Source organism: Eschrichtius robustus, chromosome 8 (assembly GCF_028021215.1).
Source record: "Eschrichtius robustus isolate mEscRob2 chromosome 8, mEscRob2.pri, whole genome shotgun sequence".
NCBI classification, from domain to species: domain Eukaryota; kingdom Metazoa; phylum Chordata; class Mammalia; order Artiodactyla; family Eschrichtiidae; genus Eschrichtius; species Eschrichtius robustus.
Window position 1 is genome coordinate 84,782,584 of NC_090831.1, and position 18,100 is coordinate 84,800,683.

General features: G+C 38.9%; 1 protein-coding gene across 8 annotated transcripts in view; it reads right to left on the reverse strand.

Moving 5' to 3' along the window:
- Nucleotides 1-18,100, reverse strand: part of PDE1C (phosphodiesterase 1C) — a 525,463-nt gene that overhangs the window by 53,936 nt on the left and 453,427 nt on the right. For all 8 annotated transcript variants that reach the window (XM_068549261.1, XM_068549257.1, XM_068549256.1 and 5 more), the window contains 4 exons: nt 15,244-15,345; nt 13,422-13,542; nt 4,091-4,172; nt 472-592 (listed from right to left, as the gene is read on the reverse strand). In XM_068549261.1, coding sequence (XP_068405362.1) covers nt 472-592; nt 4,091-4,172; nt 13,422-13,542; nt 15,244-15,345 — 426 coding nt within the window. The remainder of the gene's footprint in view (nt 1-471; nt 593-4,090; nt 4,173-13,421; nt 13,543-15,243; nt 15,346-18,100) is intronic.

The following is an 18,100-nucleotide window of genomic DNA, read 5'->3' on the forward strand; positions in this document are numbered from 1 at the left end:
CTCTTTGACTACTAAACTACCCTCAATATAGTGAAGTTGTGGCAGAAGGTGATGTAAAATTTCAGTTTTTTTCTATTTTCTTCCTGAACCTAGAAATGAAAGTCAGTTTCATTTCTTGTGGTAACTCTGATCAGTGGTACTTTCCTTTTGGAGTATGGGGAGCAAGGACTCTCTGGGCACAGCAGGTAAAGTGCAGCGACTGATGCGGTTGTGAGCAAAGCCGCCAAAAGAGAGAATGCGGGGTGGGGGGTTGGTACTGGGAACCTGCTGGTCATCACCTAGACCCTGGTCACCCCCTCACAGGCCAGCCTGGAGAGTACAGAGAGTACAACTTTGAGTCCTCCTTTTATCTTTTATAAGGAGGAGGTAGGATGAACATAATAATGAAGTACCACCCCCATCCCTTCCAGAAGAAGTCTATCCCCATGGACAGGCCACCCTGACCCCCAGCTTTCAAGATTCAGCACTGACCTTGAACGCCTCTGTCCTGTCCCACCAGTTTGAGAGGTTTCATCAATTAGTGGACTCAAGATCTTTTCTGTCATGTCCGTGAGCACAGTGAAGGTGGGTTCCACGATGAAATCAATGAAGCCTGAAGAGAAACAGCAAAACTTCAGAGGAACTGCGTATTAACTTGGGCCTTTCCATATGTTCCCATGCCAACTGATGGGTTGTATCTTTCTTTTAAAATTCATCTTCACAGGAGCGCCAGATCAGATTAGGAGAGAATAGGTTGGTCTTAATCATTTAATATATTCCTTGTTCTGAATATCATGAGTCAGTTCCATTTCTCCTACATAACCTTCCTATAACTTTTTAGGAGATAGTTCAATAAAGTGCTTAAAAATGCAAGTTCAACATCTACTATGTAAAAAAACGATGTAATAGGTGCTGCATAAAAGACTTAAGATGTGTAACACAACCTGCCTGCCCTTGGAAGCTTATAGGAGGAATTAAATGAGCACAAAAATGGAAAGGGCTAAAGGAGAAGCCCAAATAAAGGCCCCTGGGAAGGTAAGGGAGGGAGGATATTTTCCCTCCCACCGAGAAGGCTGCAAACAGCATCATGGAGGTTGTGATGTTTGAGCTGAGCCCTTAAGGGTATTCATTCTAGATGCAGGGGGTGAAATAAGCCAAGTGACAAGGATGGGGAAAAGTGCAGGATGTGTCTGGAGAATGACTGGGGCTTAGGGATTCTTTTGAAGTCAGAAAGGGAAAGCCTGGGGAGGCAGGTCATTATCAGCTCAGGAGGGAGCTTCTTAAGTATCAGGCTAAAGGTTAGGATTTAGATAGGCACTAGAAGCCCCTTGAGATGTCTGGGCAGCACTGTAATAAGAATTTTTTTCTGATGTTATTTGGGAAAGTTAATCTGGCAAGATGGATGGGAAGGGAGAGAGCAATAGGGGCTGAGGCTGGGAAACTCATTTTAGAAGCTGTTGCAATAGCTCAAAGGCAAGGTAAGGAAGGCGAGATCCAGTGCCATTTTAAGGTGAGAGTGTGATGGAGGCACAGATACATGCACAGCGGGAGGTGGTCCTGCCTCTAGGTGGGATCTGTCAGAGACTTCCAACAGGAAGGCAGAGAGAACAGGGACAATGGGGGAGAACGTGACTGGGGAGGAAGATGGTGGGCTTGGTCTTAGATTTGCTGACTTGAGGTACCAGGGACCTATCCAGATGGAAGAGGGTCAAAAGAATTGGAAGAAACAGGGTTGGAAACTAGGAGAAGGGTCAGATCAGGAACTATACCTTTGAGAGATCACCATGCTGGGGAGATAGTTGATGCTGGGCTAGACTGACTGTCTCAACAGTTCAAAAATACCCAAGTGTTCTGTGACACATCAGGAGAAAATACAGAATGTGGAACTAAGGGTGATAACTCATTACACAGCCACATGAAACTAAATAGCAGTCAAAGGAAATATAGTGTTCGGAAATATACAAATGCTTATTTGGTTTTTACCATGACCAAGGTGGAAGTGATAGATAGTGGCATTTAATGCCCAGCAGTGAAGGATGCTAAAAATCCTGTAATGTAATTGGCAAGACAAGAACTGTCCCAAGCAAATACCAGTAGTGTCCTGATAAAGAAACACTGATAGCCAAATTTGAATTGCAGTTAATTGCAGTATAATTTTAAGCTGAAATTGAAGTGTTTGATGACAGTATTTTCACCTTTTTTTTTTTTCTCACAGGTTAAATTCATTCAACATGTCCAAACCCAAACTAACGCATCAGCTTTCCCTCCAGTCCTTGTAGATGGGACATGGCTCAACCACTTAATCTAGATTGCTGCCTTTATCTTAGCCTTGCAACCAGCTGAATCCTTAATGTTTTATATTGCTACCTCTCTCCTGTATTGCCTTAGCTCTGATACTCAACATCTCCTCCCTGTAACATTGCAGGAAGCACCAGCTGGAGCTCTTGTCTCTAGTCTTACTCAAAACCCTCCCAATTAATCCTCCATACTACTGATAGAGAAATCTTTCTAAGGCAGGGATTGGCAAACCTTTTCTGTAAAGGGCCAGAGAGTAATATTTTAGGTTTTGTGGGCCACATACAAAACCTAAGCAAAGGAGTTTGTCATACAACTGCTTAACTCTGCCACTGTAGTGCAAAAGCAGCCATAGACAATATGCAAATGAATGAGCTTAACTGTGTTGTAATAAATCTTTATTCACAAGACCAAGCAGTTGGCCAGATTTGGCCCACAGGCTATATAGTTTGCTGATTCTTACTCTAAAACATCAATTTATATATAGTTTTAACCTTACTTAAAATTCTTTAGCTGTGCCCTCATTTCCTACAGGAAAGTAAAAGCACACGCTATTCCTAATCTGGACCTGATTTTCTCTCCAAACATGTCCCTCACCACATCCTACTCCCTACCCACTGCTCCAGCCAAATGGAACTATTTGTAATTAATTCCCCGACAATACTACACTGTTTTAAATTTCCTTGTTTAGTATATGTTGATCCTTGTCTGCAATTTCCTTCCACCTGCCCCTATCCACCTCTAACACATATCACCATTTGCCTAGACACTGCCTACTTATCTCCTAGGACTCAACTCAAATATTACCTTTAAACAAGTCTTTCTGGGTCTAATGTTCACACACTCTGTTCTGTATCTCATTGTACCATGTACAGTCTCTACCTTAGCATTGTAACAATCTAATAGATTTTGTTTTCTCAACCTCTTGCCTACCACCCAATACTGGTTCAATATCTTTGGGAGCAGACACCATGTATAATTTGTCTTTGTTTTTTTATAACATCTGTTACAGTGCCTAGCAGTGCCCTACACCTAACAGGAACTCAATATATTAATATGAAAAAAAATTAATAAGCCCCCAAAACACAAGTAGAAAAAAATCAATAAATCTTTGTTGAATTTATTTTTTGAATGATTTCAGACTCTTCCAAGGTGGAGATCACTGATGACATTTAATTTATGTATGGCACTGGTACCCTCCCTCACACCTGAAGAATTCTGTAACGCCCATATATTATGGTTATTAGCAGTGTAAAAGTTATCTTTACCAAAAAAAAAAAAAAAAAAAAAAAAAAGGTGCTAAATTTTTTTTTAAAGGAAGGAAGGAAGGGAGGGAGGAGGGAGGGAGGGAGAGAGGAAGAAGGAAGGGAGGAAAGAAGGAAGGGGAAGGAAACATTTTTAAAGAGCCATTCCTGGAAGTAGGGTCATCCAGGAAATGGTGCTGTCCTGGAAACAGGGCCAGAGGAAGCATCACTGAGGAAACTTCTGGTATTGCATGCAGAATGGAGAGACTGAAATACAGTGGGCTTCCCACCGCTAATTCTTGTCATTGCCTTAGTGTGAAGGTCCCTTTTGCTCTTGGCAGGGAATGATGGAGACAGCAGAGTGTCACTGTCTAATCTTCCTGGGAACCAGCTACACTCCAGGGAGAAGGATGGGGAGAGCTGCTCCATCAGCCCAACCAGCCAAAGCCATGAGCACAGCAAGCAGAACGGAGCCAGGTTCCCAGCTGAAGAATCACCGGGAGCACCTGAGCTTACTTCCAGACACTCCTCTCTGGCTTCTCGTTCCATCCAATGGATTGGCAAACACGTACCTACTTGTGACTGGGCAACCATGGTGGACTTTCGGTCACACAGAGGAGAAAAAGGCAGCCCCAGCTCTGCTTCTCTATCACCCTAGAAAAACAGGAGGTCAAAGTAAATTAACAACAACAGGCTGAGCTGCCCAGATTTTATTTCACAACTTCAGCTGCCACAAAGGCCACTGGTCTTTATTTTAATTATTCCAATTACATTATGTAATATGTCCTTTTGGGCCCTGCTCCTCTGCATAAAAGACACCAAGAGGCTGAAGCCCTCTGGGGTCCAATCATTCCATCCAACTGCAAAGGTGCATGCTGTTGTATAGAAAGCCTCGTCAGACAGCAATAGGTCCCCCAAGGAAAATAAGAAAAGCAACACGTCCTGTGGCCTAGAGCCAGCACAGCAGTCAGAATTCTTGTATGTTCTCCAGTTGCCCTGGGCTGACCTGCAGCCTTTCTTGAGCCAGCAAAGCCCTCCCAGTTGTGGGGAGTGTCTAGGACACCAATTCTAACTGGACTGATTTGGACTCATTCTCCAAGTGCTGCCTAAAGCCATACACAACTGGAATAAGTGCTTCTGGGGTCTTCACTGCAGGGCTCAATGATGATGAAAAGTGGAACGAAAAAGAAGCGGAGCAAATAATTGCTTGTGTTTATCAAGTTAGACAATAATAAAACATGATTCTCTGGCCAATATGTTCTCAATCTCACCAAAAAGCAAGACTATAATAAGCAAGTGCTATGGAAAGTCTAAATAATGATGGAGATGATTTTTAAAAGCCGTTCTGAACCAGAGCGCAATACTTCAGTCACACGCCCAGAGGAAAGGGAAAATGTGCCACCCTTCTGAGAGCCGCAAAGTTGTGCTGATTCAATTTAACAGAAAAGAATCTGCCCAGGTTAATGGCTACTGACTTGGGCTTGAATCTGGCCTTGCTCCCGCCACCTGTGTGATCATAGGAAGTTTATATTCTCTCTCCACATTTCAATTTTTTTTTAATAAATTTATTTATTTATTTTTGGCTGTGTTGGGTCTTCGCTGCTGCTCACAGTCTTTCTCTAGTTGTGGCGAGCGGGGGCTACTCTTTGTTGCAGTGCACGGACTTCTCACCATGGTGGCTTCTCTTGTGGCAGAGCACGGGCTCTAGGCACACAGGCTTCAGTAGTTACGGTGCGAAGGCTTCAGTAGTTGTGGCTCGCGGGTTCTAGAGCGCAGGCTCAGTAGTTGTGGCGCATGGGCTTAGTTGCGCCGCGGCATGTGGGATCTTCCCGGACCAGGGCTCGAACCCGTGTCCCCTGCATTGGCAGGCGGATTCTTAACCACTGCACCACCAGGGAAGTCCCACACATTCAATTCAAATGTGGGATCATAATCCCTATGTCATCAAGTAACAATGAAGATTAAGTGAGAAAGTGTATATAAATAAATTAAAATAACAATTATTGTTTCCCAGTAGATATTTCTACCATCTAAGTGATCTGAGAAACTTTTAGTGAACTTGTTACATCTAATTGTTACACTCTGATTATAATAAATATCGCCAATGAACCTATAGTAAATAAAGAGTAATAACCTAATTCGACAACCAAAGTTCAAAAACTGAACGCTTTTTCTTTCTAAGGCATGTTACCAAAGAGAAAGGATGCTAGTTCACATGCACATTTAAGATCTATTGAAAAGAAGGAAAAGGAATGGGCGCCTGAGGAAGCTGAATAGTGGGGGTCACAATTGGCTCTGGGGACACCCAAGGGTCTTAGGAACAGTCCTGAAGTGGCTTAGTTCCTTCTGTACTCTTTCCTGTATGAACAGCCCATGGGACACAATGGTCCCTCTGTTTCTGAGTACGCCTTGCTGAGGGCTGCTCTATCTCTCAAGTGGCATGATGAAAATAACTTACTCCAAAGCTATTTCTACTTGGGCAGTGTGACGAGAAGGAAGAGGATTTATAACATAAATTGTTGTTGTGTAGCTGGTTTAGTGGGCCAGCTCAGCTAACACAAATAAAACCCACTCTTATTCCCTATGAAGCAGGGATATAAGTTGTTTTGTTGGTGCATTTTAATGGGTGTGGCTTAGAAGAACACTAACCACTTGACTATTAAGATGTATGCGTTAATTTGGATTTTATTACTGAAAAAGTGCATGATATTAAGCAACTTCTTATCCCATGGACTTGTCCATACCCACATCCACACATCACTTACACCTTTTGGATTTAATTAACTATTACTACCAACTACTAAAAACCTATTTTAAGATAGTGGTCCCTGAATTCCCTCTGGAGGACAGATACATTTATAAATTGGAAAATATGCACGGAAAGTAATACAGAAGAATGTACTTGTACAGGCGAATCCAGCTTGACTGATACAATATTGTACAACTCTTTAACTACTGGCCCTTGTGGAATTATTCGTACACCTTCCTCTTTGTTAAAGAGGTCCATATTTTCAAAAAAGGGGGAAAGTCTCAGTCAGCACAAATGATTTTTTTTTTTTAATTATTATTTATTTATTTTTTTGGCTGTGTTGGGTCTTCGTTTCTGTGAGAGGGCTTCCTCTAGTTGCGGCAAGCGGGGGCCACTCTTCATCGCGGTGCGCGGGCCTCTCACTATCGCGGCCTCTCCTGTTGCGGAGCACAGGCTCCAGAGGCGCAGGCTCAGTAATTGTGGCTCACGGGCCTAGTTGCTCCGCGGCATGTGGGATCTTCCCAGACCAGGGCTCGAACCCGTGTCCCCTGCATTGGCAGGCAGATTCTCAACCACTGCGCCACCAGGGAAGCCCACAAATGATTTTTTTTTTTAAAGGAACTCATTTTTTTTTCTTCCAAGACAGTGCAGAAAAATAAATAACTATCATTCTTGTGGTAGGGGTTAAGATAACTGACTGATAAGGTCACAGAATCGATCTACAAAAGGAACACAATGAATGTTAGTTGAACGAATGAAAAGACGAATTTGGTTAGAAACACTCAAGTTCCTTTGGTCACTTGGACATTTATCACAAGCAAGCTGGGAGAGCAATTAGGCAGTTAGTTGTTCACAAACCACCACCACCCTCCATTTCCTGTCCACACAGCTAGACTACGATTCCCAGAATCTGTGCCAGTTTGTGCTAGATAATAAAACAGGAGGAGAGGGGATGTATTTCCACCACAGTTCTGGCCTATAAAATCACCTATGCCTATGTTTCTATGTCCTCCCTTCTTTTGCTGGCTTGATGTAGATAAGCACCATGGAAGCCATGTAGATGGTAGAGTCTGGATCTAAAATCACTGCTTATTGTAAACCATCTGCCAATCAAGACACACTTGTCAGTACTTTACATGAGTGGGTGATAAAATTCCGTTTTATGTGTACTGTTATACATGTGGGCATTTGTTTGTTACAGCAGCTATCTGTAAGCAGCAAACCAATTTAGAGAAACAAAGGTTCTTTCTGTATTGGAAGTTCACAGGGCAGACGGCATCTCTCAATGCAAGAGCTTCAAAAGACTGTTAGGTGACATCTCAAGCAAGTGTTTCCAGGTAGACTGAAGAAAAGGTATTTGATTAGGGAGGCAACAAAAGCATCAAGTTGAACAAAATGAAGCAATACACATTCTTCTTTCCCAGAGGAAGAAGTTACAAATATGAGGTATGAGAAAATTATTATGATTTTTGGATTTAAGATAAGCATAGTAAAGACATCTTTGCTCTTCCCTCTCAGAAGTTATCTTCTCAAAAGAGGAGAATGACAAACAACAGAAACACAAATGAATATTAGGAGAAATCTGTAATCTCAAATCAAAACTACGTGAGGAATGGCTGCAAAATGCTGTGACTATCCGGGAGGGGTGAGGTAAGATGCCCAGAGAAGAGGCCTATGGCTGCAGACCTCAGATAAAGCTTGAAGAATAGAGGTTTCCAAAGTTCACTCAGATAGGAAAAGTACCCCACATCCATTACATGGGAAAACCAGAGAAAGAGTTAGCGCTGGTGTGAGGAGCTACTCTGCACCCTATTTAGCTCCAAGGAATAGTAGAGAAGAAAATGTTGAATGAGAAAACACACAAGCATGGCAAGAGAGTAGGTGGGTGACAGAGACTGAACTGTGAGCAGTCCTACAACTGTTGCCTACTGCCGACCAGGAAGAAGTAAAGGCTAACACACACACACACACACACACACACACACACACACCCCATGTCATAGAAGCCTCATTATAAACCATGGAACTTAGAATATTGCTGTTCCAGTTTCTCCCTGGCACATATCTCCTGCAAATAGTTGGTCAAAAAATAATGCATTTCACTCAAAGATAGTAAGTAATAATAAAATGAAGAAGAAGAAGAAGGAAGAAGGGAGGAGAATGAGAAGAGGAGGAGGAGAAAGGGGGGCGAGAAAGAGGGGGGGAGAAAGAGGAGGCAGCACTATCACCACTACCAGGAGAAAAAAAAAAACTTATGAAAAGATATTTCACATGAAAAGAAAAAAAATTAATAAAGGAACAGAAAAATAAAAATAACAGATAGGGAACATTCACCAGAAAAAACAGTGCCACCAAGTGATGACCAAACATACTGCCATGATCAGAAAGAAACTCCTGAAATTATCAAGAACCAGGGCTTAGGGAACCAGGAGCTAGCAGAGCTCAGGGAAGTATGGAAAAGAAGAACAGAACCATCATATAAATGAAGATTGTGTTGGAAGCCACACAAAGGAGAGTTATTCTGGATAAAAACACATTAAGGGACATCGAGTTCAGGACTGAAAAAAATACCACTGATCAGAGAGTTAAAGAAGATTTAAAGGAAAATAACAGACATGGAAGAAAAACAAGAGAGGCAACATATGAATAACTGTTTTTCCTAAAGAAGGAAAGAAATAAAAACAAATGGAAAAGGAAATCATTAAAGATTTAATGAATGTAACTTGAATCTGTACAGAAAAAGAGCACGCCAGGTCCCAAGAAAAGCTATTATAGACCAATCATTATTGAAGTATATCCTAGTAATGTCACCGGGCTTCAAAGGTAAAGAAATTATCCCTAGGGCACATAAGCAAAAAGATATATCACCTAGACGTGGAAGTAATTCTAGCATGGCCTCCAACCTCTCCATAACAACATTCATAGGTGGAAGACATTTGAACAAAATCTGAAAAGGACCTCAGGGAAAGAAGGTTTGATTCAAAAAAAGTCTTACCCAAGCAAACTGTGACCCAACTATAACAGCAGTAGAAAAACTTGCAAACACACAAAAATGTGGTTTTTAGCACTTCTAGAAGAAACCACTCAAGGAACAACTTTGACCAACCAATAGATGAATGGATCAACCATGGCCAAAGTGCCAGCACTGAATAGAGCCAGGACAAGAACAACTGGAAAATTATGCCTTTGCCAAATTTGTTTATTTTCCACTTTTCTGGGTCACATTGTTTTGGTTGTGTTTTTTGTAAACAGCATATAGTACATGAGATAGAATGCTCACTTAGAAAATATTAAGAATTTAGAAATAATATAGCCAACAAACAGTAACAAGGAATTAGTTATATTACGAAAGGAAAATGGGAAAGGTGTTGGGAGTTATGAATAAGTGCTGTCCTTCTTATGCGTTAAAAATGGGGGTGCAAATATACCATTTAAACCTGATATATAAAGGAATAGAGCTCTATTTAAATAACAAAGGTACAGACTACAAGAATTAAGCAAGTTACAACGAGGTGTTGGGGAAGCAGCAAGAGGAGGTAGAAGTTTACTATTGCAGGGAGGCAATAGATACTATCTAAATAAATAGAGGATGTAAAGTTTTCATTATCAACTTAGCCACTAGAACATAATATAAAACTTCCAAGTCATCAGAAGAGATAAAAACATAACAAAGCAGATGGTACCACCAATATAGTGAAAGATTTAAAAAGAAGCCACACAAACAGAAATCATAATATAAAATATGACAGCACCTAAGAGCAAAGATGCCTGTCATTTCAATAGATGTTAATATGGCTGATTTCAAATAATAAAAGAATCTTAGATTGACTCATAAAAAAACCTCAATTATATACAGTGTTTAAAAGACACACCCAAATCAAAGCGTCTCTGAAAAGGTTAAAGTAGAAAGTTGTGCAAAGCCAACAGTCTCTTCTTAAAATGAGCCGAATTTGAATTCTAGGTAAAAGCATTAGATAAGACAAAGAAGCGGGCTTTATAATGATAAACGTACAGTAAACTATGAAAATCTAACAGTTATGAATATCCAAGAACACAAATAACACAGAATTGACATGCATGAAGCAAAAACTATACCACATAGAAAATGAAAATAATAGAAACACCTGTCAGCCCATGATAGATCAAATTTTTTAAAATAATATATAAAATACTTAAATGACATAATTAATAAGGTGGATGTGCTTGGTGTTCTTTGATTTTTATACCCTGCAAGTAGAAAATAAACCTACTTTCCAAGAGCCATGAACATTCACAAAAATTGATTATATAGTAGGTGACAAATGAGTTTCACAGTAAGATCCAAACAATGAAAAAAATCCTTTGATCAAATTTCAATAAGCCACAAATTAATTACAAAAGTAGAAAGCAAAGGAAACTACCACTGGAAAATTACATAAACAAACATCTCCATCTGAAGCAACTTTTGGGCAATAGAGAAATCAAAACCCAAATTACAGAATATTTAGAAAAGAAGGATTGCGAACACACTGCATATTAGAACCTACGAGATTCATGATAACACAAACTCCTAGCCTTATATTTTCTAATATCAAACAGGCAGAACGAAAATAATTGAATTGAGCATCCAACTCAGGGAATTAGCAAAAGAACAAAATAAACTCAAGCAGAAGAAATGAATTAATAAAAATGAAAACAGTAACTGACATCATAAAATAAAAAAGATTAGCTAAAGATTAGCAAATAATCAAATGATTAGCTAATTTCATACAGAAGAAAGGAAAAAAACACTGACATAGGAAATAAACAAAAGTGGGGAAACAACCACAAACACAGAGGAAATTAAAAGAATTGTAGGAGATGTTTGAAAAATATACAGCAATACTAAGGAAATGAATCTCAAAATGTATTCACCAAAGAGGCAAACTTATACTTCCTTAAAGTCAATATTTCATTGTAAAAGACTTGAGACAGTGGCTTGGATTTTGTAAAAAATGGTGGTAAAACTGAAGATGTAACTTACTCTTTTAGCAAAGCATAGAAGGTCTGGTCTATCAGCACTGGGGCTATGCCCTTATTTTGAAATATAACCCAACTTCTAAATGTAATTTTTTCAAAGATTCTACAGTCCCATTGAGATTTCCCATTTGAACTGTCCAATTTAAAATCTATAGTTAAGAACTCAGGCAACATTTCTCCTACATGGGTTACTTACCACGGCTTATGGCATCTGGGTTAAAATATTAAGTCAATAAAAATAATTTACTGAATCATAATTGCTAAAAAATTGTTCCAGTCCAGTGAGATAACATTCCTTTCCCAATTGGCAAGAAATTCAATATGCTTATTTTCACATTGCCTCTGGTACATTTTCTTTCAATTCAAGCTTATGTTTGTGCAAACAAGCTTCTCTTTAATGGGAAAAAATGTTCACATATTTAAGTAATTTCTCATATTCACTCTCTCACAATTAAAAAATGGAATCACTTCAATACCTCAAACTTATATGAGTTAGTGATGATTTACCTCTGGCTATAGATTAAATATTCCTAGTTATAGGGAGTATTATTACAAAAGCAATAATCAAAAAAAGCATATGATAAGGGAAGTGGAGATTTGGAGAAAATTCTTTCATTAATATTAGAAAAGTAACTTGTGGAAAAATGGCTCAAAATTAGCCCTCGATTAAGGATGATTTTGCAGTCATTCTTGTGTATACAGCATGGCCACACCTGTACAGCTCTAGTTCCTCTCACGCCCTTGGGTTCCCCTTGAGAACTACTCTGTGAGGCCAAGCAGTGGCCATGTAAGGGAAACAGCCATATGCTGAATAAGGTACCTGCTGGCGTATTCATAGAACAGCTTAAGGGGGCACACGTGTGTGCACGTGTTGATGTGCACCCTTGGACAGAATGAAGGAATTGTAGAACATTTAATGTGGGAAGGACACTAAGGAAAAAATCTGGTCCAACCTTCCTTTAAATCCTCCCACCCTTCTAAAAAACAAATCACAGATGAGACCACTGGGAACCAGAGGAGTGATTGCATTAGTTCCAGACCACAAACCAGTTGGAATAAAAATTCCAATAAAGGGCCTTCTGAACTTTGCCTAATATTCTGTTAACTCTAGTCCCACTTTGTTACTGGATATTGTGTGCAGCTTCAGAAGGAAAAAACCAAACACAGAAATGCCTTCTATAATTTCTCGATTCAAACTAGAATCATAAGAATAAGAGTAATCATAAGAGTAATTTGCTTCCAAAAATCTGAGTAACCAGTGAAAGAGTACACCTCTTGTCAGTTTAGAGGACAAAGTTGAGACTGGTGTTAATATGTAGTGTTTTATGGAATCCCAGAGGTCTCTGAATCCGTACTGTAACCTCCCTCAGTAAATTAACAAGAATTAATGAATTAACTGTATTAATCTGAATTAACTGTAATTCAGGTCCCACAATCTACATGTCATCTTGCCTTCAACCTCAGGACCTCACATCTCGAAGCAGATATTTAATGGCAGCTCTTCTTGAGATGAGCTTAGCACACAAGTCTGGGTTTGAGAAGACAGCAGCCTTGGGCTATGCATTTATTTACCTTTTTATTTCTCTACTTCTATGCACCTTTTTTTAAAAAAAAATTTAAAGCAATGTATCCTCATTAAAGACTCTCACTATTCTTGTAGAAAACACAACCTGTGTCTTAGGATGTACTAAGTTTAAATATAATTAGAACAGTAGCTTCTAGTGATTTCTTGACCTCAAATTGCCGCACCCGGCTTTGGAATTTGACAACATGGGTTTGTCTGCTAGAAAGGAACAACCCAGCCAATTATAACAGAGAAGCAAGTTAAAGCGACTGCCATTTGGTCACCAACCCCCCACCCCCCAAAATTAAAAGCATTCCTTAGATGACATTTTGACAAAAGACTGCCACAAGGAAATGTTTTCTTTTTTTGGCATAGGATAGAAATACCATAACATTCCGAGAATCAGAATTTAGGTGAGATTCAAATATCACATGACCAGAAGACCAAAAAAAAAAAAGCTGTGAACCCTCCCTCCACAAAGAAGATGACTGTAATTGCAATAGTCTTTATCACAATGTTGCTGAAATATAAAATTCAGGATATGTCCATGGATGACAGCAGTGGGGGCGTGGTTAGCAGAGCAACAAGGTACCTGTCTGAAGAACTCCTCCAGGAGTGACATCGTCCAGCGATGGTGGAGCTCCCAGGCTTTTGCTGGATGGCTAATGTCTGCCGTGTGCAACATCAGGGATAATGCTTTCGGCTTTTCAATTCTGTAAACCCAAAGGATCCAAACACATGATGACCAAACTTACAGAACCTCAATAAGAGTTTTTAACAAATCACCATTTTTTAAAATCCCTTCCAGAACACTCTTTGACATAAATCACAGCAAGATCTTTTTTGATCCACCTCCTAGAGTAATGGAAATAAAAACAAAAATAAACAAATGGAACCTAATGAAACTTCAAAGCTTTTTCACAGTAAAGGAAACCATAAACAAGAAGAAAAGACAACCCTCAGAATGGGAGAAAATATTTGCAAACGAATCAACGGACAAAGGATTAACCTCCAAAATATATAAACAGCTCATGCAGCTCAATATTAAAAAAAGAAACAACCCAGTCCAAAAATGGGCAGAAGACCTAAATGGACATTTCTCCAAAGAAGACATACAGATGGCCAAGAAGCACATGAAAAGCTGCTCAACATCACTAATTATTAGAGAAATGCAAATCAAAACTACAATGAGGTATATCACCTCACACCGATTAGGATGGGCATCATCAGAAAATCTACAAACAACAAATGCTGGAGAGGGTGTGGAGAAAAGGGAACCCTCTTGCACTGTTGGTGGGAATGTAAATTGATACAGCCACTATGGAGAACAGTATGGAGGTTCCTTTAAAAACTAAAAATAGAACTACCATATGACCCAGCAATCCCACTACTGGGCATATACCCAGAGAAAACCATAATTCAAAAAGACACATGCACCCCAGTGTTCACTGCAGCACTATTTACAATAGCCAGGTCATGAAAGCAACCTAAATGCCCATCGACAGACGAATGGATAAGGAAGATGCTGTACATATACACAATGAAATATTACTCAGCCATAAAAAGGAATGAAATTGGGTCATTTGTAGAGACGTGGATGGATCTAGAGACTGTCATACAGAGTGAAGTAAGTCGGAAAGAGAAAAACAAATATCGTATATTAACGCATATATGTGGAACCTAGAAAAATGGTACAGATGAATCAGTTTGCAGGGCAGAAACTGAGACACAGATGTAGAGGACAAACGTATGGACACCAAGGGGGGAAAGCGGCAGAGGGTGGTCGTGGTGGGATGAATTGTGCGATTGGGATTGACATGTATACACTGATGTGTATAAAATGGATGACTAATAAGAACCTGCTGTGTAAAAAAATAAAATAAAATTCAAAATTAAAAAAAAATAAAATAAAAAATAAAAAAAAAAATCCCTTCCATTCTCCCATCTCAAACCCCACTGCAGCTAAACTAGGGGAAAATCATCAATTCATCCTACAACTGGGATTTTCATCAGCAAGGTCTCCATGTTTATTGAACTGGACACCTCAAAAACTGACTCAAAACCGTTTCTGGAATGACTGCCATCATTAAAAAGACAACAAGAATCCAAGAGTCACTCACTGACCTTTATTTGTTGCCTCTGCATTGAGTGGATCTTCGATAATTTCGTTTCTGATGGAAATATTTTAAATTCTAATTGGGGCAGATTGTTGCTGGGGCAAATTGTTATTTCAACCCTAATGAGAATATATCTGTGACAGGTACAATTCTCATGCTTTCTCCTCCAAGCATCATTATTTTATGAGATCACTCAATAAAGTCATATTGAAAGAGATAAACTTTAAAGGTACAGTGACATGGACAAGGACGAGGTCAAACACCTATGAAAACACATGATGTCACAGGCCTACTCACGCTTCTGGCTGCTGCAGAGCAGTCTTCATCGCTTTGATTTGCTGGAAATGACAGGACATATCCGTAGCCATCACCATCTCAATTACCAAGGTCCGAAACTCCCTTCCAGGGACACCCCATGGAGAAAAAAGGATAGAAGTGAAAAATGGAAAGAAAAATTAGTTTATTCTTTGCCATTTCTAACCAAAATCAGTTAATTGGTTGTGACATTTTGAATCTAACTTGAGTCTTTTAGGTGGACTTTTTTATGAGGAATAAATGAAGGTTAAAGATTAAGGATATCATTTATAAGGAATATGATATGTGGAATGCACGTATCATTTGGAAAATTAACTCACAGGAAAAATTCCAAAGAAACTGAAAGTGTAGTAAAGCATTCCTTTCTCTACTGAATTCAGGTTTTAAGAAAAAATTAATTTGAAATTAATCCTAGGAGGGGGACTGATAATCCATAGTACATGTTGGATATAGGTATTTTACTTTTTTTAATAGACTTTTTTAGAGCAGTTTTAGGTTTACAGAAAACTTGGGAAGATAGTGTAGAGAGCTCCCATATACCCTCTCCCCCACTGCAGTTTCCCCCAATATTAACCTCTTACATTAATGCGGTACATGTGTTACAAATGATAACCAATATCGATACCTTACATTCACTCCAGTCCATAGTTTACCTGAGAGTCCACTCTCATATTGCACAGTTCTATGAGGTTTGGCAAATGCATACTCGCATGTTCCCACCATTAACAGTATCAGACAGAATAGTTTCAACACCCTAAAGTCCCCTGTGCTCCACCTATTCATTCCTCTTGCTCCTGAAGCCCTGCCAAACACTGATCTTTTTATTCTCTCTAAGAACTTCATTGAAGTAGAATTCGCATAGAATAAACTGCTTCCCTAAAAGTTGCACATTTCAATGAGTTTTAACAGTTGAGTAAAACTTTTGGAAGGACCATCATAGTTGTGGTTCTGAACATTTCCATCTCCCTCAAACCTCTTTGCAGCTCACCTCTTCCTCTACCCACAGGCCCTAGGCAACATTTGATCTGCTTTATGTCTAGATAGTTTGCTTTATGTCTTTCTGGTTTTATATGTGTGTGTGTGCGTGTGTGTACTCATACATATATATAACTAGAAAATGCAAACTAGAGAGGCATAAAGCAGATATATATGTGCATGTGTATACACACATATAGAGAGTACACAGGTACATGCACATATATGTTAAACTAGACACTAGGTATACACACTTATATGCATCTGCCTATGCACACGCACACACATATAAAATACAAAATGTACTCTTGTTTTTCTAGCCTTCTTTACTCAGCATAATGATTTGCGATTCATCCACATAGTTGTTCATCAATAGTTCATTTGTTTTTACTACTGAATGGTATTCCATCATACGAGGACACCACAGTTAATTTATCCATTCACCAGCTGATGGACATTTGGGTTATTCGATTCTAGTTTGGAGCCCTTATGAATAAAACTATGAGTGTTTATGTACTAGTCACTGTGTAGATATGTTTTCATTTCTTTTGAGTAAATACCTAGGAGTAGAATGGCTCGTTTATAAGATAGATGAGTGTTTAACTTTATAAAAAAAACTACCAAAATTTTTCAAAGTGGTTTGTATCACTTTACGTTTTGACAATCAGTGTATGAAAGTTCCAGATTTTCTATATCTCAGCCATTCTAAGGGATATGTAGTGGTATCTCAGTGTGTTTTTCATTTGTATTTCTTTGATGACTAATGATGGCAGGCACCTTTTCATGTACTTATAGGCCATTTGTATATCTTTATTTAGGGAAATGCCTCTTTTAGACCCTTCCCCCCCCCCCTTTTTTTTTAATTGAGCTATGATTGATTTACAATATTATATTAGTTTTAGGTGTAAAACATAAGGATTCAAAATTTTTATTCGATTTAAAGCTATTATAAAATATTGGCCATATTCCCTGTGTTATACAATATAGTCTTGTAGCTTATTTATTTTATACGTAGTAGCTTGTACTTCTTAATCTCCTACCTCTATCATATAAGTGATATCATACAGTATTTGTTTTTCTCTGTCTGACTTATTTCACTATGCATAAGACCCTCCAGGTCCATCCATGTTGTCGCAAATGGCAAGATTTCATTCTGTTTTATGTCTGAGTAGTATTATATACATATACCACATCTTCTTTATCCATTTGTCTGTTGATACACACTTAAGTTGCTTCCATATTTTGGCTATTATAAATAATGTTGCTATGAACATTGGGAAGAATGTATCTTCTCTAATTAGTGTTTTCATTTTCTTTGGATATATACACAGGAGTGGAATTGCTGGGTCATATGGTAGTTCTATTTTTAGTTTTTTGAGGAACCTCCATACAGTGTTCCACAGTGGTAGCACCGATTTACATTCCCACAAACAGTGTAAAAAGATTCCCTTTCTCCACATCCTCCCCAAGACTTGTTATTTGTGGTCTTTTTGATGATAGGCATTCTGACAGGTGTGAGGTGATATCTCATTGTGGTTTTGACTTGCATCTCTGATGATTAGCGATGTTGAGCATCTTTCCATGTGCTTGCTGGCCATCTGTATGTCTTCTTTGCAAAAATGTCTATTCATGGACCTTACCCTTTTTAAAATTGAGTTGTCTGTGTTCTTCTTATTGAGTGGTAGAAGTACACTATACATTCTGGATACAAATCCTATGTAAGATATGTGTTGTGAATAACTTCTCTTACTTCCTACCTGGCTTTTTTTTTTTTTAACAGTGTCTTTCAAAGAGCAAAAGTTTTAAATTTTAATACAATTTTAAAAAATTTTATTGGAGTATAGTTGATTTACAATGTTGTGTT